This window comes from Bufo gargarizans, chromosome 3, assembly GCF_014858855.1.
Source record: "Bufo gargarizans isolate SCDJY-AF-19 chromosome 3, ASM1485885v1, whole genome shotgun sequence".
Classification (NCBI taxonomy): domain Eukaryota; kingdom Metazoa; phylum Chordata; class Amphibia; order Anura; family Bufonidae; genus Bufo; species Bufo gargarizans.
This window is the reverse complement of record NC_058082.1, coordinates 67,285,036-67,310,835: the sequence shown is the minus strand read 5'-3', so window position 1 is coordinate 67,310,835 and position 25,800 is coordinate 67,285,036. Positions and strand designations below refer to the sequence as shown.

The following is a 25,800-nucleotide window of genomic DNA, read 5'->3' as shown; positions in this document are numbered from 1 at the left end:
AAAGGTAACTGTTTTATAAGATTTTTTGTTTTTAAGCAACTCCCCTCTAAAGAACTGGGTGGAACCACATTGACTCTAATGCATCAAAGCTAGTACAGAAGTGGAGGAGTTGTGCAACAACTAACCCTATCCACCACTTTTTCTGTGCGCTAGTTATCATACAAGACTCTTTACATTTTTACATTTAGCATTATTCACATAATCCGCAGCCCTGCACGAATATGCCTACCCAACCCTGCAGAGATCCATTCCATAAAATATTACACAATACCCTCCTCTGAAGTGGCTCTAGAGCCCCGTGGCCGATCATTTTTTAATAATGCCTTGCAATAGGTCAATGGGGATGGGGAATATAATTGTGGAATTGTTCTCTGCTGCAATTGTGTTCAGAGTCTGCAGGTAGCGCAGTTGTAGAGCTGCAGGGGATTCACATATCACCATGGAGGCTTCTTTCAGGGCTCGAGAGGCATTCATCTCACCTTCCGCAGACACAACCTGTAATGGAAAACATGGGTGTTACTTTATAGTGTTCATCTCAGTCTCAGATATTTTCTTTATTACTGGTTTGTGAGACAACTTTAAGCTCGGCTTATAATCCTTCCAGGAGCGCCCATAAAACCTTCAGGAAATGCCTACTTTTGGGCATATTGGCATAGGACCACCTCAGTTTGAGTTCTGTGTCAAGGGATGTTCTAGTGAACGACAGCATGTCGTTAGGAGGCACAGAATGATGTGTCCACCCTTAGGCCTCTTTCGCACGAGCGTGTCAGAATAAGGTCCCAATGCGTTGCGGCAAACCCGCACGAGTCGGTAGCCAATTGCAGTCAGTTTTGACTGCGATTGCGTTCCGTTGTTCAGTTTTTATCGCGCGGGTGCAATGTGTTTTGCCCGCGCATGATAAAAAACTGACTGTGGTACCCAGACCCGAACATCTTTACAGAAGTTCAGATTTGGGTTCAAGGTTGTGTTGATTGTATTATTTCCCCTTATAACATGGTTATAAGGGAAAATAATAGCATTCTGAATACAGAATGCATAGTACAATAGGGCTGGAGGGGTTAAAAAAAATAATAATAATTTAACCTTAAGTTGCGACTCACCTTAATCCACTTGTTCGCGCAGCCGACATCTCTTCTGTCTTTTTCTTTGAGGAATAGGACCTTTGATGACGTCACTACGCTTATCACATGGTCCGTCACATGATCCATTACCATGGTAAAAGATCATGTGATGAGCGCAGTGACGTCATCAAAGGTCCTATTCCTCAAAGAAGAAGACAGAAGAGATGCCGGCTGCGCGAACAAGTGGATTAAGGTGAGTTAAATTTTTATTTTATTTTTTTAACCCCTCCAGCCCTATTGTACTATGCATTCTGTATTCAGAATGCTATTTTTTTCCCTTATAACCATGTTATAAGGGAAAATAATAAAGATCGGGTCCCCTTCCCGATAGTCTCCTAGCAACCGTGCGTGAAAATCGCACCGCATCCGCACTTGCTTGCGGATGCTTGTGATTTTCACGCAGCACCATTCACTTCTATGGGGCCTGCGTTGCGTGAAAAACACACAAAATAGAGTTTGCTGCGATTTTCATGCAACGCACAAGTGATGTGTGAAAATCACCGCTCATGTACACAGCCCCATAGAAATGATTGGGTCCGGATTCAGTGTGGGTCCAATGTGTTCACCTCACGCATTGCACCCGCGCGGAATACTCGCCCGTGTGAAAGGGGCCTTACTGTTCCACAAATTTCATGCATGCATACCTTCCAAACGACATTATGGAGTACCACTATGCAGGGTGCAACATCATGCTTCATAATTATGTCATTGCACCTGATCATACAATACACTGGGCCCCATATAATCCACCTTAAAGCAGTTGTCCAAGAGGCTATGATTAGGAAACCTAATAAAATAATGAACTAAACTATTCTCACCTTTTACAAGTCTTGCTATCCAGAAGTGATGACTTCTCATTTGTCTTTATGTCACCTCTGCAGCCAGTTACTGGCCCCAGAAGTCATGGAAAATGACTGGCTGCAGCAGTCACATGAAGAAACTTGGACATCATCACTTCCGAACAGCTGGGACTGAAAATGAGGACCATAGAGCAGCAGTGGAGTGACCTGGACTTTTAAAAGGCTTACTTAATTATTTTATAAGTCATCCCGGTCATAGCCACCTTTGAAAACACCTTGGCCAACCCCTTTAACTCTTTTTGCTTAGACCTAGGATATCTAGGTAGTGGAACAAAATGTATATGGGAAACATGAAATCAGTGTTAAGTAGATGAAGCTCCAGTGGATGTGAGGTGACATTTGCAGCTTGTATAGTAAGACAGTTACCTTGGCTCTGGCCTCTCGCACAGCTTCTGCCTCGGCAGCCATAGCTCTCTGCATCTGCACAGGAAGGCGCACGTCCCTCATCTCTACACGTTCCACGTTCACTCCCCATTGATGTGTAGCGTTATCAAGTATTGACTAGAACACATGAAGCATGGAATCAGGAAAGACTACAATGGTCCAGTAGAAGAGAAGTAAACCACAATACCCTAAGATTACAAATTTACATCAGTTTTATCTAGTATACTTTATGTCGATAGGATGGGAACCAGATGTACTTAGCTTACAGGCAAGATGTTCTAATCTCAGCCCTGTTCACAAGACAGGCGATCTTTGCACATTAGGCATGGAAATAAATTCCCTCCAGCCAATGCTCTTTATAAGAATGTAGTGTCCCACTAGGTAAATATGGGCACTACACAAGGGTCAATTAGGCCACGTTGTTCCCCACCTTTTGCGGAACAGGATAATTGTATTTGATATTATGTTTTTATGCATATTTTCCTGTTATCTCCTGTACCAGGCCTGTTAGGGGTAGTTCCTCCTCCTAGACAGTAGAGGGAGCTAGGGAACACCTAGTATATATAGTCAGGTCCTGTTCAGGGAGGGGGTGTGTAGTCAGATGTCAGTGTGGAAATTCCTTTAAGAGTACAAACCAAATTCCTTTAAGAGTACAGTGCAGAGCCAAGTTTATTTCTAGCCAAACAGAGAGCTGAAGGGCAGAAGGATATTCTACAGCAACGAGACATATACCAGAGGAAGGTTTCCCTACCCAAGGATAAAGCCAGCTTTAGGGCATACGGGCCTTGGAGAAAGTCAGACAGGAACTGATGAAAAGTGCAGCCTGATCTGTAAGTGTTATTCCCTCTGAGTATCTTGCAAGGACTTTGCCTGCCGTTTTACATAAAGCCTGCCTGTTACACTCTTTTACATGTAGAGCCAACTAAAGACTGTAAATAGTTGAACTGTTTCAGTAAAAGAAAGTTCTGGTTTACTGCAACTTGTGTTCCTCAATTTTTACTACAATAAATCGGTGGGCCACCATTACCGGCACTGGCGTCACGAACTTAAAGGGATCTTGCCACTGGCACATTAAACCCGCAACACCCAGGGCACCTCACCTACCACCCGGCCTGGTCCCTATACATAGAGAGTGCCCCAGAGGATCTATGTGCCAGCCTCTCCCTCACTGCTGTACGCCTGCCCAGGGTATATAAAAAACTGTGAGTACCAAAAACACCCTCGGTTAGTAACTACCCCTGTGACCTCACCATTCGCCTCACCCTGCAGGGCTGTGTACTGCAAGAACAGATCTGCTGCAGCTATAGGTAAATCCAGCCCTGGACAGCACGAAACAAATATTAGTATCACTGTTGGGTTTGAGTAGAAGTTGTTTAAAGGGTAACTAAACCTTTGAGAAAAATGAAGGGGGGGCACTCTAACCCTTCAGCTTTTAGCGACTCTGCTCGGCCATGGGAGCATGCAGAGAACGGATCTAGAGAAAATATATGAGATTCATATCCATACTCTTCACGCTCCAAAAGCTGAGAATGGGCAGAGGGCTCTGAACAGCACTGCTAACCCTTCAACTTTGTCATCAAACCAGCCATTACAATTTAGTTAGACAAAGACATTATATGGAAATCTGACTATGCAAAATAAACATGCACACCTATAACCTAAACATGTTTAGTCTGTATTTAGTCTAGTAAGGCCTGGTTCACACTGGTGTTACTCATTCCACCAGACTGTTCCGGCAGGGGAACTGCCTACTGGATCCGTAGCTACCATGTACAGACGTGTGCTGCCTGAAGTCTGCACGGCCCAATTCGCTGTATTGGGGACCAGCGGAGATCCGGCCGCAGCACGGAAAATATTCTATGAGGCGGCCGGACAAAAATTAGTTTATTGCTCTTAGCAAATTTTCATGAGAATAGGCTGGCCCTAATACCTATGAAAACTTACATCACCTGGACCAGATCAGATAAGAGTAATTTACTATAAATAGATACCATAAAGGAGCACTAAAGCTACAGTGTCACACTACAGGCATAATAAACAGTTGTGTCACAGTACAGGGATAAAAGAAAAAACTGAGTGATGTCATACTTCAATCATAAAGAACACAGTGATGTCACAGTAAAGAGATAATACCAGTGATGTCACAGTACACGGATAATAAACACCAGGATGTGACAGTACAGGTATCATAAACACAGTGATGTCACAGTAGAGGGATAATAAATACTGTGATGTCATAGAATACTGTGCAGCTGAATTGGCTGCACAGTTAATATGCCCCCCCCCTCCCCCCCAAGGGTTTCCTGACTTGCTTGATTTGCATAGTGTAAAGTCTGCCCACAATTGAACAGAGCAGGCATTCTAAATTGGGACTTACCTGAATGTTGTGGGCAATCTCCTCACGGTTTGACAGGATGCTGGAGAGAGTTTGTGTTCCTAAGATGTTCCTCAGCGTTGTCTGCGCCAGCTGTGCAGTGGCTAAGTGAACGTTGTTGACGTTTGCCACAGATCTGATAGCGCTCTCAATCTTGTAGTACATGACTCCATCAACTGTAGTTGTCACTGAATCCTTAGTAAGGATCTAAAATAAATCACCACAGACTCATGTCACATGAAGAGGCCTCAGCGGATATACAACCTGACCTGGTCACATACAGCCCTCTGCTGTTTTAAAAGGAGCACTCTATTAAAAACCACCAAAACTTATACTGGCCAGGCAGAGGAGAAAAGGCCAAAAGATATCTATCAAACCTAGGGTCCCAAACTCAAGAGAAACTTAAAATCAAGAGGAGTAGTGTTGGCCGGGGTTTGTACAACAAGTTCTAAGAACAAGAACATATAGAACCCAACTCAATGGTAGACATACATCCCCTTCTTTTAATGTGACAATTACATAGCATGTGAGGTACTAACTTTTATGGCTCACAATGAATGGTAGGATGTGAAATGGCCTTTAATATGACCTATTAGGGGCCATTCTGCGCATGGTTTCCCAGCTGTCTTTGTTCACCCCTGAAGCAAGGGAGCAAATTATCTGTACCAGGTGGGGCTGAGTAGTTGTAGGATCATCACAGGACATAAAAAGCATATCTCCACAAACCTACCTCTTGTGGAGGGATTACAAATGATATGACCCTGAGATCCACTTTAATAAAGTTATCCGTGCAGGGGAGAATGAACATCAGCCCTGCGTAGAAAGAGAGGAGTGTAAGTAAAGCACATAGAAACATAGAATGTGTCGGCAGATAAGAACCATTTGGCCCATCTAGTCTGCCCAATATACTGAATACTATGGATAGCCCCTGGCCCTATCTTATATGAAGGATGGCCTTATGCCTATCCCATGCATGCTTAAACTCCTTCACTGTATTTGCAGCTACCACTTCTGCAGGAAGGCTATTCCATGCATCCACTACTCTCTCAGTAAAGTAATACTTCCTGATATTACTTTTAAACCTTTGCCCCTCTAATTTAAAACTATATCCTCTTGTAGAAGTTTTTCTTCTTTTAAATATTCTCTCCTCTTTTACCTTGTTGATTCCCTTTATGTATTTAAAAGTTTCTATCATATCCCCTCTGTCTCGTCTTTCTTCCAAGCTATACATGTTAAGGTCCTTTAATCTTTCCTGGTAAGTTTTATCCTGCAATCCATGTACCAGTTTAGTAGCTCTTCTCTGAACTCTCTCCAAATTATCAATATCCTTCTGGAGATATGGTCTCCAGTACTGAGCACAATACTCCAAATGAGGTCTCACTAGTACTCTGTAGAGCGGCATGAGCACCTCCCTCTGTCTACTGGTAATTCCTCTCCCTATACACCCAAGCATTCTGCTAGCATTTCCTGCTGCTCTATGACACTGTCTGCCTACCTTTAAGTCTTCTGAAATAATGACCCCTAAATCTCTTTCCTCAGATACTTAGGTTAGGACTGTATCACTGATTTTATATTCTGCTCTTGGGTTTTTACGCCCCAGGTGCATTATCTTGCACTTATCAACATTAAATTTTAGTTGCCAGATTTTTGACCATTCCTCTAGTTTTCCTAAGTCCTTTTCCATTTGGTGTATCCCTCCAGGAAAATCAACCCTGTTACAAATCTTTGTGTCATCAGCAAAAAGACACACCTTACCATTGAGGCCTTCTGCAATTTCGCTGATAAAGATATTAAACAATATGGGTCCCAGAACAGATCCCTGAGGTACCCCACTGGTAACAAGACCTTGGTCTGAATATACTCCATTGACTACAACCCTCTGTTGCCTGTCCCTCAGCCACTGCCTAATCCATTCAACAATATGAGAGTCCAAGCCCAAAGACTGCACTTTATTGATAAGCCTTCTATGTGGTACAGTATCAAAAGCCTTACTAAAGTCTAGATAAGCGATGTCTAGCCCTAAAAATTGTGGACGCATATTCTTCACAGTAGGTCTACAGGAAAACACGTGTCACCTGCAGCCCTAATAACTTGGGTTAGCCTGCTTCTTGTCAAATATCATCTTATGTCCAATACCATGGGGCACTGAAGGACAAGATTTCCCCTTTATGTTACAGCAACATGGCATCTCTCCTTCTCATGACAAAACAATATGTTAATATGATATAACACCATTTTATTTTATGACATCATTTGCAATGTAAAGTTGCAAAATTTTGTATAAATACAATGGCCATTATATCATGCATCTATTCAGCCCCTTCAGGTTATGCAACCAGAAAATGCAGCAATGGGGTCGGCCTTCCACCAGGCAGCCATGATGCAGCTAGCTGAACCCTGCCCAATGGTCGCCATGATTTTGAAGGTACATAACACCACATTTGCACAGCTATTGACCAGCACAGATGGGTGGGTTTTCAGGCCGCATGTGACAGTCACATCGCTGCATCTGCATCAAATACCGTATGGACAGGGGTTTAAAGTGGCCCTGGAAAAAACTAAAAATGGCCCCAATGTTGTAGTTGGTTCGTAACTTTCAGAAGACGGGACAACACAAGTTGATGAGGCCAATACAAGTTTGCAGGGTAAGTAATACCATAGAGCAGCACTGAATACCTCCCCAGAAGTTGTCCCCCTGTGGTGGCCATCAATAGCTGCCACATTCTGTCCTCCTCCCATTGTCTCTATTTAAGATATGGAGCAGGGGGCTGAGGTGAGATGTGGGCAACAATACTAAACCAGCACTATCTTCAGCCAACAACAGAGATGAGTGGCCCTATGGGCATGGGCCCACTAGGAAAATTCCCTGTAGGGTCTATGGACGGTCTGCCTCTGCGCATGAGGGAAATTTATCAAGACAGGAGTTTTCTAGGCCAGTTAGTCCCTGCGACACCAGTGGATGAGCTTAATTTATGACAAGATCTTGCCATAAATCTACCACATCCTCCAGCAGTCCATACGCCTAGAATGTAATCTACACCGATTTCAGTCATAATTTACACCCGAAAACCAGAGTAAATGATGATAACTGTATTGGGATCGGCACATTTGAGTTAAGTGAAGTTTCGCAGTATAAAATACAGTCCTGATCAAAAGTTTAGGACCACTTGAAAAATTGCAAAAAATCATATTTAGCATGGCTAGATCGTAACAAGGTTCCAAGTAGAGCTTCAACATGCAACAAGAAGAAATGGGAGTGAGATAAAACATTTTTTGAGCATTCAATTTAATGAAAACAGCGAATAAACTGAAACAGGCTGTTTCTTCTTGTTGCATGTTGAAGCTCTACTTGGAACCTTGTTAATATCCAGCCATGCTAAATATGATTTTTTCCCATTTTTCAAGTGGTCTTAAACTTTTGATCAGGACTGTACTATACTATCCAGAACACTGCTAAAGCCACAAACTGTGAAAATCGTAAAATACAGTATATTGCTTAGTATTACTAATGTACAATACATATATACGTACAGTCGTGGCCAAAAGTTTTGAGAATTACATAAATATTGGAAATTAAAAAAGTTGCTGCTTAAGGCTACTTTCACACTAGCGTTGTTTGAATCCGGCGTTCAATTCCGACACCGGAACTGCCCGCCGGATCCGGAAAAACGTGTGAAAACTGATTACATTTGAATCCTGATCAGGCTTTCGATCACAATGGAAAAATGCATTGGAAAAAACGGATCTGCCATTTTATGGACTTTAACTTTTTTTTCCTATTTTTCGGGTTTAACATGCAAAAGCCGGATCCGTTTTGACTGAACACACGGCGCCGGATCCGGCGTTAATGCAAGTCAATGGGAAAAAAGCCTGATCAGGCGTTCAGTCAAAATGTTCAGGATTTTTGGCCGGAGGTAAAAATACTGCATGCTACGTTTTTCTGAAAAGCCTGATCAGTCAAAAAGACTGAACAGAAGACATCCTGATGCATCCTGAGGGACGGACTCTCCATTCAGAATGCATTAGGATAAAACTGATCAGTTCTTTTCCGGATTTGAGCCCCTAGGACGGAACTTGGCGCCAGAAAATAAAAACGCTAGTGTGAAAGTAGCCTAAGTTTTTATAATAGCAATTTGCATATACTCCAGAATGTTATGAAGAGTGATCAGATGAGTTGCATAGTCCTTCTTTGCCATGAAAATTAACTTAATCCCCCAAAAAAACTTTCCACTGCATTTCATTGCTGTCATTAAAGGACCTGCTGAGATCATTTCAGTAATAGTCTTGTTAACTCAGGCGAGACAAGCACAAGGCTAGAGATCATTATGTCAGGCTGATTGGGTTAAAATGGCAGACTTGACCTGTTAAAAGGAGGGTGATGCTTGCAATCATTGTTCTTCTATTGTTAACCATGGTGACCTGCAAAGAAACACGTGCACCCATCATTGCGTTGCATACAAATGGCTTCACAGGCAAGGGTATTGTGGCTACTAAGATTGCACCTCAATAAACAATTTATAGGATAATCAAGAACTTCAAGGAAAGAGGTTAAATTCTTGTTAAGAAGTCCAGCAAGAACCAGGATCGTCTCCTAAAGAGGATTCAGCTATGGGATCGGAGTGCCACCAGTGCAGAGCTTGCTCAGGAATGGCAGCAGGCAGGTGTGAGCACATCTGCACGCACAGTGAGGCGAAGACTTTTGGAAGATGGCCTGGTGTCAAGAAGGGCAGCAAAGAAGCCACTTCTCTCCAAAAAAAACATCAGGGACAGATTGATCTTCTGCAGAAAATATGGTGAATGGACTGCTGAGGACTGGGGCAAAGTCATATTCTCCGATGAAGCCTCTTTCCGATTGTTTGGGGCATCAGGAAAAAGGCTTGTCCGGAGAAGAAAAGGTGAGCGCTACCATCAGTCCTGTGTCATGCCAACAGTAAAGCATCCTGAGACCATTCATGTGTGGGGTTGCTTCTCATCCAAGGGAGTGGGCTCACTCATAATTTTGCCCAAAAACACAGCCATGAATAAAGAATGGTACCAAAACACCCTCCAACAGCAACTTCTTCCAACAATCCAACAACAGTTTGGTGAAGAACAATGCATTTTTTCAGCATGATGGAGCACCGTGCCATAAGGCAAAAGTGATAACTAAGTGGCTCGGGGACCAAAACGTTGACATTTTGGGTCCATGGCCTGGAAACTCCCCAGATCTTAATCCCATTGAGAACTTGTGGTCGATCCTCAAGAGGCGGGTGGACAAACAAAAACCCACTAATTCTGACAAACTTCAAGAAGTGATTATGAAAGAATGGGTTGCTATCAGTCAGGAATTGGCCCAGAAGTTGATTGAGAGCATGCCCAGTCGAATTGCAGAGGTCCTGAAAAAGAAGGGCCAACACTGCAAATACTGACTCTTTGCATAAAAGTCATGTAATTGTCGATAAAAGCCTTTGAAACGTATGAAGTGCGTGTTATTATATTTCACTACATCACAGAAACAACTGATCAAAGAAACAAAGATCTAAAAGCAGTTGAGCAGCAAACTTTGTGAAAACTAATATTTGTGTAATTCTCAAAACTTTTGGCCACGACTGTACATATATCCCTTATGATAGTAGTAGACCTTACCTGGACCTCTGGCTTTTCCAGAGACTATACGTCCCAGTCTAAACACCACAGCACGTTCATATTCCTTAATTATCTAGAGAATACACATGATAAAGTAAGCATGACGGCTCCGCAGAAGGTTATAGCTCTTGATACAAATCTGCTGATTACAGTTACCTTAACACAGAACCAGATGGAAAAAGGGAAGGTGATGGCAGCAAACAGAGCAGATACTATCATAATCATCCAGCCGCAAACACCAATATCTCCTTTTATTGCATCTAAAAAACAGAATTTATAATAATTTAATAAGTTATAATAACTGGTGGAAATAGACGAACCAAAAACATAATACAAACTCGGATCAGACATCCTGTAATTGAAAATGCAGATCAGCTCAAGAGGCATTTCTGTGTTCCCCGTTCTCAGCCCTAGCTCTTGCTGTATATTCATTATATTGTTATCATCCTACTTTCCGGCTTATAGACTGTAGTTGCATGGTGACTTCCGCTCTACATTTTGACATCAGTCTTAGCTTTTTCTATAATAAGGCTTCATGCACACAACTGTATGTATTTTGCAATGTAAATCTACAAAACATGGATACCGGCCATGTGCATTCCGCAATGATATCACTCCCATCAGTAGAAAAACCTATTCTTCTTGTAAAATGGACAAGAATAGGACATGTTCTATGACCTGCGGAAAGGCCACACGGATGTGGACCTATAGAAGTGACTTCAAAGAAGTAACATGGAACTTCATAAGCAGATTTGAAATCAGTAGCAGAAGGAAAAGCCTCCATGTGCACATGATGGCGTTTTTCACCACTGAAGTCAATAGGAAGCTGTTTGTGTTGTCGATGGCGGATTATGCCACACAAAACAGGAATTTTCCACAATGGAATCCACAGTGGATTTTAGCAGTGTGAACATACCGGGGAAGTTGATTATAACATTGGAGACTTAGGCTGGGGCAGCAATTCGCTGTATGTCATGCCCTGCAACACAAAATCCATCAGGTCTCTATGTTTGCAATTCTTGCGTTGCAGTACGTCGTGTGTCACGGGGCGCCTATCGCCATGTAGCCCCAGCCTAATTCATATATACAAAGATCAAAGGGGCATTCTAGTTATATCCACAGGATAAGAGATAATAGGGGATAACTAATAGATCAGTGGGGGTCCGACTGCTGGGACACCCACCGATCATGATAACTGAGGCCTGTACCTTGCGGCCCTTGTGAATGAATGGAGTGCCGTACTAAGCTATCTCCGGCAGTCCCTTAGAGATGAATGGAGCAGCAGTGTGTATGCTGGACCTGCTGCTTCATTATTGTGAGGAGGGAGGACATGTTTTCGTGATCCGTGGGGATCCCAGAGGTCGGACCTGAACAGTCTGATAGTTGTCCCCTGTGGATAGGAGATAACATTAAATAACTGGAATATGAAGATACCGGAGGCTATACCGGGAGAACGGAGCGGCGCCCAGGTATAACAGTAAGTGCAGGGAGATCCCTGGGCGCCGCTCTCCATGTCTGTATAGTTGCTCTGCCCGCCCGCCGTTGTTGCGATGTCTTTGCCGGGGACGCCGTGGCTGATACCTGGGTGGTGAGCTCTCGGTCCAGAGGTACGGAGGAGTAGAGGATCTGGCGGCGACTGAGTGCAGTATGCGGAGGAGGTAGCACCTGTATAAGTTGTGGAGTCGCTTCCCCCCCCAGGTGGCCTGTCGTGTGAGCTGGATTCAAGGCTATTGAGGGAGGCTATTGGAAGCAAGCAGCTGTTTAGAAGAGAGGAGCTCTGCCGGCTAGGTGGGATTTATTTTATAAATACAGAAGCCACGCTATAGTCAAAGGAGTGAAAAAGGAGAGGGGTTGGAAGCTGGAGAGTGGAAATTGGAGGCTGTTTGGACGCTCTGCAGCATTTGTTTGTGGGGGTTGATGATCCCTTGAGGAAGGAAAAAGTGAGAGAAGAAGGAAGGAAAAAAAAGGGGGGTGAAGACATTCAAATGGTTGTGGAGTACAGTGTACAGTGACCGTTTTATATATATCTATATTGCAACCCTGACCCTGACTTTAACCCTCTGTGAAAATTCTCTCATGCGATTAACCCCTTCTAATTTCATCTAACTCTCCCGGATTAACCAGGGACTAACCGACTCTAATCTAACCCAACCCTTTCCATTAAAGGTATCAGGCTGGCACCCCTCTTGTTGGACTAATTATTTTGAATCTGTGGTGTCTCCAACTCCTCCTCTTTGACTGAATTGGCTCAGATTAAGAAAAACTGATTTTTTGGAGTTGTTTTATGTGACTACCTCAGGATAACAGGAAATGCATTGATAATTTGCCAACTGGATTCATTTTTTTTTCTTTCCTCCTATTATTAACACTCCCTGTTCTAATAATTTTTTTATTTTCCCTTATAACAGTAATTATACTGGGACTAAGGTGAAGCGTATGGTCTTGTCTAATTGGACTGTTTGTTGATAATATTTTAATATATTGCAAACTGTAGTTGTATTTAATGATATCTGATTTAATGTGGTTGATTAAGACAACTGTACTTTTGAGATAATTGTTGGGGAATAGCTGTAATAGTGGTGAGCGGGGAAAGAGGAGGGAAAGGGGGGAAAGGAAGTGGGAGAGAGTAGAAAAAGGGGAGGGAGGCGAAGGAAGAGAGAGAAGAAGGAAGGAAAAGGGAGAAAAAAGAAAGAAAAAAAGAAAGAAAAAGGAGAAAGCAAGTATAAAATGCCCCCCCCCCCCCCCCCTCTGATCCCTAACTCCCCAGGTTCTAACTTTCTACAGATAGAAAAAACTATAGCTACAGAGACGCATGTATTGACACAGGAGAACGGGGCTCCGGGTGGTGCAAGGATGGAAAATGTAATGGGGAGTATAGTGACACAGATCGGGGCAGTGCAAACTGATGTCAGTGTAATACGTGATGAGCTGGAGAAAATAAGACAGCGATTGCATGAGATGGAAAAAAGGATCCCCTCTCTGGAGCACTCTGTTGAGAAATTAGAGAAGGAGGTTGTAGCTCTAAGACAGATAAATAATAAGATGGAACAAATTAATAAATCAAGGACATAGATCGAGAAGAACAAACATAAGGTGTGTAGGGATCCCAGAATGGGAAGAAGGGGATAATTGTATAGAATTTATTGAGCGATGGATAAAGGAGAATTGTAAGGAGGGTACTCTCTACCCTTTGTTTGCTATTGAAAGAGCACATAGGATTCCGACAAAAAACAGGGTCCCAGGGGATTACCCCAGACATATGTTGGTGAAATGTTTACTTGCTAAGGATCGGGATACAATATTGTCTGACGCTAGAACCTCAGAAAAATTTCAGATACATGGTGAAAAGATAAGACTTTCCCCAGATTATTCAGCCGATACTAATGCACACAGAAAGGAGTTTATAACTGCAAAAAAGAGATTAAGGGAGGCAAAATTAAGGGTGGAATACAAAAGAAGGGTTGAATTCTTTCAGACACCTATAGAAGTTAACAAATGGGCGGATGGGATGGGTTTATGAGGGGGGGTGGCGGGGGGGGTAAGGAGCCATTATGCTAGGCAATGGAGCTGCCTCGACTGCTCATCAGCAGAGGGGGAGCTACTCAGAAGGGTGGGGGGGAGGTATTTTGGAGAAGAGAGAGAGGGGGTGTGTTTTTTTTTTCTCTTCCCTCTCTGCTAGATGGTTAAGATACTCTCATTGAATGTAAGAGGTTTGCGAGAGAGAGTAAAGAGATATGCTATCCTTGAGTGGATGAAGAGGTTCCTGCCAGCCATCGTTTGCCTCCAAGAGACACACTTAGACAAAGAATCCTTAAGGTGGTTGGAGAAGAAATGGATAGTGGAAGGGTACCACTCGGTATACACTACTTAATCCAGAGGGGTCTCAATTTTGGTACATGAAAGATTAAATTTGAGTGTGTTGCATACGAGGCGGACGACTGTGGTAGGTACCTCTTCTTACAATGTAATATAGAAGGGGTTAAAATGGTAATCGCAAATATATATATTCCACCACCATATAAGCTAGAAGTGTTGCATGAGTTGTATAGATTTATGCTGCATAGACAAGAATGTATAATGATTGCGATAGGAGATTATAATGCTGTAATGGGTCCACTCCGGGATAGAATGTCTAGCAGAGGGGGAAGAATACAAAATGTGGACTTTAAATTGGCCTTGGAATTTAACTGGATTGATGTTTGGCGCTTTCTGAACCCGGAAGAAACCATGTATTCCTGTTATTCTAAATCACATCAAACGTGGTCAAGAATAGGTATGGTTTTGGGAAATAAAAATGTAATGTCCCAAAATAGGATTAAGATAAAGTATTTGCCTATGGCCTTATCCGATCATAGTGCTGTGGTAATGGAATTGGACTTGAACAGAAAGCAAAACTTGCCAATGTTTAAGTTCAACCCTCATTGGTTATCGTTAATCTCAGATAAAGAAAGTATAACGGTGGAGTTAAAACTTTTTTTCCAGGAGAACAATAACTTCGCTAGTAGATTGATAGTCTGGGATACTGCCAAGACATATTTAAGAGGATTGTTGTTTAAAAAGGTGAATTATTGGAAGAAAACTAATAAACAAAAAGAGAATTTACTGGAAAAAAAAATTAGAAGAAGCAAGACTAGTATCTATAATGAACCCTACTGAAAATAACAAGAAGAAATGGGAGGATGAACATGAAAAGCTAAAAATATATCAGTTAGAGAGAAGTAGGAAAGAATAGTTTTTCCAAGGGTTTCGGTTAGCCTCAGAGGGAGAAAAGGTTGGTAAAATTTTAGCAGGTATAGTAAAAAATCAGAGAAGGAAGTCATTAGAGTAATTAGAGATAATACGGATGAAATAGTCAGTTCACCGGAAGGAATTAAAAAAGTTTTTGTGGATTATTTTCAGGAACTTTTTAAGTCTAGGGCACAATATTCAAAAATAGATTTGGACCAATATTTAGATCAGATTGTTCTGAGAGAGATATCTAAGGCCCAAAAGGAATATCTGGAAAAATAAATATCTATTTTAGAAATACAGGTCTTGTGTACGGTGAAACCTGCAAAAACACCAGGATGTGACGGACTCCCTTTTGAAATATATAAGACCTTTGTGCAGGTCTTAATACCAGAATTAAGAGCGACACTGTGAGGCCCAAAAATAGGTGATTTACCAGACTCTATGAAAGAAGCAATTATTACATTGATTCCAAAAAAGGGTAAAGAACAACTAGACCCCGGTTCATATAGACCAATATCTCTACTAAATACGGATGTTAAAATTTTGGCAAAGGTTTTGGCAGGTAGGCTTTCTAAGGTGATTAAAGGTATAATCCATGAAGATCAGACAGGTTTTATACCCGGGAGAACAATAGATTCAAATATAAAAAGGTTGTACCTTAATATTGAAGCTAATAAGACAGAAATTGGGGAGAAAGCTATACTCTCACTGGATGCCCAAAAGGCATTTGATTGTATTGAGTGGGAGTATCTATGGGCAGTTTTGAAAATGGTTGGCATAGGGGAGGGATTTATAAGATGGATTCACCTTATATATTCCAATTCGAGGTCTAGGGTGATGGTGGATGGGAGCTTTTCCCTGCCGTTTGCCCTCTATCGGGGCACTAGGCAGGGATGCCCTCTCTCCCCATTACTATTTCCTATTGCAATAGAGCCTTTGGCATGTATAATAAGAAATGATAGGGAATGTAAAGGTTTTCAATACGTGAAAGGAGACAAAAAAATATTAATATATGCTGATGATATCTTATTATTTATGCACAACACTGGGGACCAGTTTAATAGAGTAATAGATATAATAGATAAGTTCTTTTTTTTTTCTGGTTTAAATATTAATTGGGGAAAATCCCATATGATGTTATTAGGGAAGGGGCAATTACAGAAGGACTCAAGGGTGCATATGCTTGAGAAACACGAGAGTTTTGAATATTTAGGTATACAAATCTCCGGAAACATAGAAGAATATGAAAAGTTAAATGTACTCCCCTTAATAAAAGAACTTAGAACTAAAATATACATTTGGAAAAGATTACCGTTGTCAATTCAGGGTTGGGTAAATGTAATAAAAATTATTTTTCTTCCAAAAATACTGTATGTTTTACAAAATGCCCCAATGAGGTTGCTGAAGAAGATTTTTTAGGTTATTAGATAGTCTAATGGGGGATTTTATTTGGAAAGGTGCCATTCCTAGGTTAAAGAGAGAAGTGTTTCAGCTCCCAGTAAGAGAAGGTGGATTAGCTGTTCCCAACAGTTTTTTTTATTATTATTAAATAACACAATATAGTCAGATAAAGGGAAGTTTGAATGGTTTGGTGGGAAGGCAGGAATTAATTAAAATGGGGCGGAGAGGGGAAATTAATCACTTAGAGTGATTCACTTGGAGTCAGGTACACTGGGGAAAAATACCACAGGAAATAGAATATTTAATTCAATGGAGTATATATGGGTGGAAGTTAAAAAAATATTAGAGATTAAAGGCTATTTGCAGTATACACCGATTTGGAAAAAATATTAATTTAAAGGAATTGCAAAAGATTAGGTTTTATATAGACTGGGATAAAAAAGGAATGAAATATCTAGGTCAAGCATTTGAGGAAGATAAACTGAAGGATTTTCATACCTTGGTCAGGGAGTTTGGGATCCCCCAAAAGGATATCTATAAATAGTTTCAGCTCAAAAATGCTATGAAGACATCGGTGCATTTAGATAAATATAGAAAGGAACAACAATCAGATAGAATAGATAAATTTATCAATGAAGGAGAAAAAAGAGGAACAACGGCAAAAAGATATGGGATTTTGATGGAAGGGGAAAAAAACGGATTTACAATACTTGCCAAAGGAAAATGGGAAAAAGAGCTTCTGTCTTTTACGGAAGAAAAGTGGAATGATGCTCTTAGAAGTTATACTACGGTGTCGGAAAGGGGTTCACATAAGATACAGTCAGGTCCATAAATATTGGGACATTGAAACAATTCTAAAATATTTGGCTCTATACACCACCACAATGAATTTGAATTAAAACGAACAAGATGTGCTTTAACTGCAGACTGTCAGCTTTAATTTGAGGGTATTTACATCCAAATCAGGTGAACAGTGTAGGAATTACAACAGTTTGCATGTGTGCCTCCCACTTATTAAGGTCCCAAAAGTAATGGGACAGAATAATAATCATAAATCAAACTTTCACTTTTTAATACTTGGTTGCAAATCCTTTGCAGTCAATTACAGCCTGAAGTCTGGAATGCATAGACATCACCAGACGCTGGGTTTCATCCCTGGTGATGCTCTGCCAGGCCTCTACTGCAACTGTCTTCAGTTCCTGCTTGTTCTTGGGGCATTTTCCCTTCAGATTTTTATTCAGCAAGTGAAATGCATGCTCAATTGGATTCAGGTCAGGTGATTGACTTGGCCATTGCATAACATTCCACTTCTTTCCCTTAAAAAACTCTTTTGGTTGCTTTTTCAGTATGCTTTTGGGTCATTGTCCATCTTCACTGTGAAGCGCCGGCCAATGAGTTCTGAAGCATTTGGTTGAATATGAGCAGATAATATTGCCCGAAACACTTCAGAATTCATCCTACTGCTTTTGTCAGCAGTCACATCATCAATAAATACAAGAGAACCAGTTCCATTGGCAGCCATACATGCCCGCGCCATGACACTACCACCACCATGCTTCACTGATGAGGTGGTATGCTTAGGATCATGAGCAGTTCCTTTCCTTCTCCATACTCTTTTCTTCCCATCACTCTGGTACAAGTTGATCTTGGTCTCATCTGTCCATAGGATATTGTTCCAGAACTGTGAAGGCTTTTTTAGATGTTGTTTGGCAAACTCTAATCTGGCCTTCCTGTTTTTGAGGCTCACCAATGGTTTACATCTTGTGGTGAACCCTCTGTATTCACTCTGGTGAAGTCTTCTCTTGATTGTTGACTTTGACACACATACACCTACCTCCTGCAGAGTGTTCTTGATCTGGCCAACTGTTGTGAATGGCGTTTTCTTCACCAGGGAAATAATTATTCGGTCATCCACCACAGTTGTTTTCCGTGATCTTCTGGGTCTTTTGGTGTTGCTGAGCTCACAGGTGCATTCCTTCTTTTTAAGAATGTTCCAAACAGTTGTTTTGGCCACGCCTAATGTTTTTGCTATCTCTCTGATGGGTTTGTTTTGTTTTTTCAGCCTAATGATGGCTTGCTTCACTGATAGTGACAGCTCTTTGGATCTCATTATGAGAGTTGACAGCAACAGATTCCAAATGCAAATAGCACACTTAAAGGGAACCTGTCATGTGGATATTTGATTATAATCTAACTAATTATATACAATCATTAACTACTAAAAAGTACCTTAGATGTATTCACTTACTGGTGTGACAGATGGTTATCTCATAATATACACACAAAGATGCCGCATGCCGCATGCTAATGAGCTGATTTGAGTCCAGCGTATCTTTACTTAACAGCTATAGCCACTCCCCTGCCTACCTGCTGCTGATTCATATGGAAAAATTCATTCAGCAGCAGGTAGGTCGGGAGAGTCAGGAGCTCATAAATATTCAGGACTCATCATTATCAGTTGGAGCATTTCAATACAAGATGTTGGCAGATTGACTGGGTCAATTAAAGAAAGTGACCCAGCATGTGGCTAAGAGAATCAGTCACTTATTTATGTTGCCCTTAGTTAGGAAACCATAAAACTGGTGACAGGTTGCCTTTAAAATTAACTCTGGACCGTTTATCTGCTCATTGTAATTGGGATAATGAGGGAATAACACAGACCTGGCAATGGAAAAGCTGAGAAGCCAATTGTCCCATTACTTTTGGTTCCTTACCAAGTGGGAGGCACATATGCAAACTGTTGTAATTCCTACACCATTCACCTGATTTGGAGGTAAATACCATCAAATTAAAGCTGACAGTCTGCAGTTAAAGCAGATCTTGTTTGTTTCATTTCAAATACATTGTGGTGGTGTATAGAGCCAAAAATGTTAGAATTGTGTTGGTGTCCCAATATTTATGGACCTGACTGTATCTCAGTTTTTTATAGTGCATAGACTACATCGATCTCCTTGGGGGTTAAAGAAAATGGGTGTGAGAACTTCTGATAAGTGCCCAAAATGTAGGGGAGAGAAGGCGGATCTTATGCACTCTTTTTGGAGATGCCCCAAACTTTTTAGGTACTGGAAAGAAATTGCAGAGATTATATTAGTATTTCTGGGTGTTCAAGTTTTTGAAGACCCAGTAGTTTGTATATTAGGGGCAACTGAACATCTTTAGCTAAAAAAAAAGATATAAGATTGTTTTTGGGTAAAGTACTATTTCAGGCTAGACTCCTTATACTTAGGAAATGGGTAAACAGAGATCCCCTACAGTGGGACAGTGGCAAGAAGCAGTTGCTAATTTGATTAAAGTGGAACAGGTGTCTGAGAGATATAGTGAGAGAACAGAAAAAATATATTTTTTCTTTTCGTCCCTCTCTCTCTCTCTCTCTCTCTCTCTCCAAAGGGTGGGGGGTGGGTAGTTTGGGGTAAAATGTTATTATATTCATTGGTGTAATATGGAATTTTGGATCTTTCGGATTTTGTATATGTTCTTATATAACTGAAATAAAAAAGAAATGGAGAGAAGAAGGAAAGAAAAAATAAAATAAAATCATACAGTACTGTGAGGTTATATCACCCATAGCTGATGCTTCAGCCAGGATGGTGCACACCCCGACGCACGTTTTTAGGTACCTTTCTCAGCAGTGGCATCATCATTGCAGGACACGCCATTTAAATTAACTCACCCCAATCAAAGAGGAGCTTTCATCTCTCCTGACATGTCAGTTTCAGTAACTACTTGTATTTCCCATTTAATAACAATTGTTATGGCTCTGTGTTGTGCCATTCCTCTATTATTCCTGCTAGAAGTTTACACATAAATTACCAGCAGTCTGCAGTGTGTTACTAGTAGCTGATGTATCAATCAGTGCTGCTGGTGTCAGACTGTACAGGGACACCAACCCCCCCTCCCCCCAAATGGTAACACCCATCTGTACCATTACTGCAAGCTGCTGACTATTCATAACTTCTAGTAGAAATAATAAAGGAATGTCACAACACAGAGCCATAAGAATAGATGTTCTAGAATTGTTATTACATGGGGAATGCAAGTAGTTACTGAAATAGACATGTCAGGAGAGGTGACCGGTCCTTTTTAACTACTATTAGGTTCATACAGTCCTGATCAAAAGTTTAAGACCACTTGGAAAATGGCAAAAAATCTTATTTTACATTGTTGGATCTTAGCAAGGTTCCAAGTAGAGCTTCAACATGCAACAAGAAGAAATGAGAGTGAGACAAAACATTTTTTTGAGCATTCAATTAATTGAAAATAGCGATTAAACTGAAACAGGCTGTTTTTCAGCTGATCCAAATTTTAGGACCACATGCCTTTAAAAGGCCAAATCTGTGCAAAGGTGTGGATTCATTGTCATTTCCTGTCAGGTAGTCACACGTTGTGATGGCAAAGGTAAAAAAACTCTCCCTTTTTGAACGTGGTCGGGTTGTTGAACTGCATAAGCAGGGTCTCTCACAGCGCGCCATCGCTGCTGAGGTGGGACGCAGTAAGACATTTGGAATTTCTTAAATGATCCTGAGGGTTATGGAACAAAAATGTCAAGTGGAAGACCCAAAATTTTTTATCAGCACTGAGCCGGAGGATCCAATTGGCTGTCCGTCAAGACACTAGATGATCCTCAACCCAAATTAAGGCCCTTACTGGTGCTGACTACAGCCCCATAACCATCAGACAGCATCTGAGACAAACAAAAAACAAGCTTCAAAACAAAAAACGTCTTCAAAGACCTCGTCTCCTTGAACGCCACAGAACTGCTCGTTTGGACTTTGCAAGAGAGCACCAAACATGGGACATTCAAAGGTGGAAGAAAGTTTTATTCTCTGATGAGAAAAAAATCTAACCTTGATGGTCCTGATGGTTTCCAACGTTACTGGCATGACAAGCAGATCCCATCTGAGATGTTTTCTACGCGCCACAGTGGAGGGGGTGCCATAATTGTCTTGGGTGCTTTTTCCTTCAGTGGAACAATGGAGCTTCAGGAAGTGCAGGGGCGTCAAACGGCCGCTGGCTATGTCCAGATGGTGCAAAGAGCATTCCTCATGACTGAGGGCCCTCGTCTGTGTGGTGACGACTGGGTTTTTCAACAGGACAACGCTACAGTACACAATGCCCGCAGGACAAGGGACTTCTTCCAGGAGAATAACATCACTATTTTGGCCCATCCTGTGTGTTCCCCTGATCTAAATCCAATTGAGAACCTTTGGGGATGGATGGCAAGGGAAGTTTACAAAAATAGACAACAGTTCCAGACAGTAGATGGCCTTCGTACGGCCGTCTTCACCACTTGGAGAAATGTTCCCACTCACCTCATGGAAACGCTTGCATCAAGCATGCCGAAACAAATTTTTGAAGTGATAAAGAATAACGGCAGAGCTACTCATTACTGAGTTCATGTTTGGAAGTTGGATTTCTGTTTTGGGGGAGTTTCGTTTTTTTTGGAGGTGTGGTCCTAAACTTTTGATCAGCTGTAAAACAGCCTGGTTTTAGTTTATTTGTTGTTTTCATTAAATTGAATGCTCAAAAAATGTTTTGTCTCACTCCCATTTCTTCTTGTTGCATGTTGAAGCTCTACTTGGAACCTTGTTAAGATCCAGCCATGCTAAATATGATTTTTTGCCATTTTTCAAGTGGTCATAAACTTTTGATCAGGACTGTATGTGAAAGCTGATGCTATCTGCCCACGGGGGCTTACAATCTACAAATATACTGCTATATAAAGAATGCCTGTGCACCAATATATAAGACAACGCACAATGAAAAAAAATCCCAAAAAGTGAACAGTGAATACATAACTAAATGCAATAGTTCATTATATATTACTCACATAAATAAGTAAATTGATGAATTAAAGGGGTTTTCTGAGATTTTTTAAATGATGACCTATCGGGAAAGGTCATCAGTATCTGATCTGGGGAGATCGAACACCCAGGATCCCTGCTGATCAGCTGTTTGAGATAGCATCAGCTTTCACAGCAGCGCTGCAGTCTTCTTGCAGATTTGCCTAGGCATCAGTTACAAGGCTTAGGCACAGCTCTATTGAAGTCAATGGGTATGAGCTGCAATACCAAGTACAGCTGCTATACAGTGTACGGCGGTCTGTGCTTGGTTAGCTGTCAGGAGGCCGCAGTGCTACTGCCTTCTCAAACAACTGATCGGAGGGGGGTCGACTATGGGCCTGCTGTGCAAACTTCATTTAGGCCCCTGAAGTAATAATTCTCCAAATGAAAGGGGTTGTGTAGCCAGTACATATTGTTGACCTATCCTCAGGAACTGGTCAGCACCTGTCTCCTCCGAGGTGAGGCAAGGGACATCAGTGTTTGGCGTCCCCTGCCAGCGCTGCGATTGTCTGGAACAACGCTCTAGCCAATGTCAGAGCCAATGTCTGAAGCCCTACAGTTCCACACGAAAGTGTGGTACAAAAAGCTGGCCGTACACATTGTACAGATGGCAATGTGCAATGCGTGCATGCTATTTCAATCTGTAGGCCACACAGGAACTTTCCTTCAGTTCCAAGAGGTGGTTATCAAGGCCCTAATTTTTCAAGGCCAGGCCGAGGAGGCTCCCAGTACTTCAGGAATTCATGGTCCCCATGGTCTACCAGGGGAACATTTTCCAGGTCGTCCCCCAGACAGCAAGGAAGGGAAGGACCCAAAAAAAGATTTTATGTATTTTATTATCTTTTACCTTTTTTAACTTAATTTGTAATATATTTCTGCTACAAATAATATTCCTCGAGGTCATAAAAAGACCTTTGGGGGACACTGACACTTTTTGTAATTTTTTTTATTATTTAAATATATTTTTGCCACATAATATCCACATTATTATCTTTGTCCGCAAGAGGTCACTGAAAGACCTTTGGGAACACAGACTTTTTTTTGCACTATTTCCACTGTAACTGGGGCATCCAAAGGAACCCCAGTTACAGGGGAAGTCAGTCTGCTGTGGGAGCTTTGTACACAGGCAGCGCTGATCAGGGTCTTCTAACCCTGCAGCTCTGCGCTCTTCTGCCCCCAAGCAGGGTCCATAACGCTCACCTAGCTGAGGAGAAGGCAGAAGCGTTGATACACTGCTTCTGCCTTCTCCTCGAGTCTCGTGCTGTCACTGACAGCCGGGCAACAGTCCTGCTCCTGCTACAGTAAAGGAGCAGGAGCTGTAATAATCCATCGTGCGGCGCTGTGGGCAGAAACACAGCTGATTTTACGACCAGCTGTGTTTCTGTCCAGGAGGACAGGGGCCGCAAACCTTGGCTCTGGGGGCTGCATGAGGCTTGCGGGCCGCGGGTTTTGAACCCCTGTTTTAATACAGCAGGCTACAAGCAGATATGAGGTGTTTCCTGAATGGGGAGAAAATGGGGAACACATACTGGGGTGCATTTTCTCCTTTAACCCCTTGTGAAAAATTGGGGTCTGCTAGTAATTTTTTTAATTTTCACAAATATGTGCTTTGAAATCCTTTAACAAGTGTTTCTGCCTTCTATGAGACACCCGTTTGCTGAAAAGTACCCTTTCCACCACTTAAAATGTTCATACGGGGGTGCTCTTTCCAAAATGGGGTCACTTCTTGGGGTTTTTAATTTCTGGAGACCTCATTAATATTGTAACATGCGACATGGCACCTAAAATCAATGTCTGCCAATTCAGGTCAGCACAATTTTGCTGTTTGACTCTAGAGTCCTGCTGTGCATCTGTGTTGTTCATATGTGCCGGCATTTCTGAGAAAAATAAAGTTTTAATATATGCAAGTGAGCCTCGAGGAGCAACGGGGGCGTTACCGTTACAAGAGGCTCAGCTCTCTCTGCAACTTCCACTCCCCCTGCAATCTGATTGACAGACCCAGGCGTGATCACGTTTACACTGCCCCTCCTGATAATTAATGCAGAGAGTTGCAGAGGGAGTTTTTTCTATTGAAAAGGGTAAAATCTGCATATTTCAAAATTCGCACAGCAGGTCAATTTCGACACCTAATTAAAAATTAAGAGTGTACATGAGATTTGTCTAATCTCTCACACTTTGCGGGTTCTGTATTACGCTGTGTTTTTTCCGCACGAAAATCCACTCTGAAAAATTACACGTGATTCTTCTCTTGTTCAAGTAGCCTCTAAAAAACCGCTCACACTCACCTCATCGATCCTCCAATGAGAGAAAAAAGTTATAGGCAACCCTATAGTAGATGTCATCAAAGTCACACATGAGCAGCAGAAGGCACTTACCAACCAACTCAACTTTTGACTGCCTCTTGTGCTCAGGAACGTGAGACTCTGTGTTTATTTCCATGGTGACCTGTTCAGATGACATAGATTATATTTTAAAGAATGATTGACATTATTCAGAATTAGATATCACAAGATTACAATAATATGTACATTATTAAATAGATCTTAGACCTGATGAGGCTGGAGGACATAACCATCTCTCATTTTGTCACGGATTTTCAAGGTGAGTCCACCAGCCTCATCAGTGATCTATTTAATAATGTATGCAGTTTAATTTGTGAAGTCTGGTGACAAATGCTTTTAAAGGCTATGTGCACCTTTGGGGGCAATTTTTTTTATTTATTATTATTATTATTGCATTATACTCATTTTGAGCTAAAATTAATTTTTCCAGTTGGTCTTTATTACAAATTTTGAACCCCTGCGCAGGCTTGAGTTTCTCTAGTAGCAGGATCTGAATTTTCTCTGTTCTGTCAGGCAGCCCATCTGATGGCTCCTTGTCACTAATCTATGACTTTATAGCTCAATTCTTATTTTACTGATAAAAATGTGACTTAAATAAGTGTTTATGACCTTTTAGTAATTTAGAGATAAGGTTTATTAAAGGACCAGCACAAAGTGAAAGCAAAAAGTATTATTCACAAAGCTTGAAAAACAGATTATTTTTAATAAAAATTACTTTTAGCCAAAATGAGTCAAATGCAAGCATAAAAAAATTGCCCCCAAAGGTGTACATAATCTTTAAGCAATCAGTACGGTACCTACCATGGAGGCAGACCACATAATTGCTATGGGCCCTTGTCACGAGGGTGTCAAGAGCCACGTCTGACTCCGTTATACCCGGGGTCAGGAAGTCGCAGCGGGTGTCTGCACGCTCTATGTCTAAAGTTCACGCTGTTTCTTAATGAGAGCTTCCTGCCTGGACTTCTATACTGACTCACTGGAGCTGTGTAGCTGTGATTCCTGGTTGTTGTTCCAGAGCGTTACCCTCCGGATCCCTGTTGGGCTTTTGTTGTCCACTGTTGTCGCCCCCCTGGGATTATATGTTTTGTCTGTATTGTCTGTCCTCTCCTTGGTGTTTTCCTT

The 25,800-nt window shown here is 41.6% G+C and overlaps 1 protein-coding gene across 1 annotated transcript; it reads right to left on the bottom strand.

Moving 5' to 3' along the window:
• Positions 1 to 289: 289 nt before the first annotated feature.
• LOC122931384 (stomatin-like) lies at positions 290 to 24,775 on the bottom strand. Its single transcript, XM_044285457.1, has 7 exons — positions 24,712 to 24,775; positions 10,521 to 10,624; positions 10,365 to 10,437; positions 5,470 to 5,552; positions 4,743 to 4,946; positions 2,348 to 2,482; positions 290 to 495 (listed from the first exon to the last, which is right to left on the bottom strand). Exons 1-7 carry the CDS (start codon positions 24,773 to 24,775, stop codon positions 307 to 309), a joined length of 852 nt encoding a protein of 283 aa, XP_044141392.1. The 3' UTR covers positions 290 to 306.
• Positions 24,776 to 25,800: the final 1,025 nt, after the last annotated feature.

Excerpts from the sequence above, each read along its gene's own strand:
- LOC122931384 (XM_044285457.1), bottom strand. The coding sequence starts at position 24,775 with ATGGAAATAAACACAGAGTCTCACGTTCCTGAGCACAAGAGGCAGTCA. Across the intron at positions 10,625-24,711 it reads GTCAAAAGTTGAGTTGGTTG|ATGCAATAAAAGGAGATATT; the intron begins GTAAGTGCCTTC and ends TCTGTTTTTTAG. Across the intron at positions 2,483-4,742 it reads AGATTGCCCACAACATTCAG|TCAATACTTGATAACGCTAC; the intron begins GTAAGTCCCAAT and ends CATGTGTTCTAG.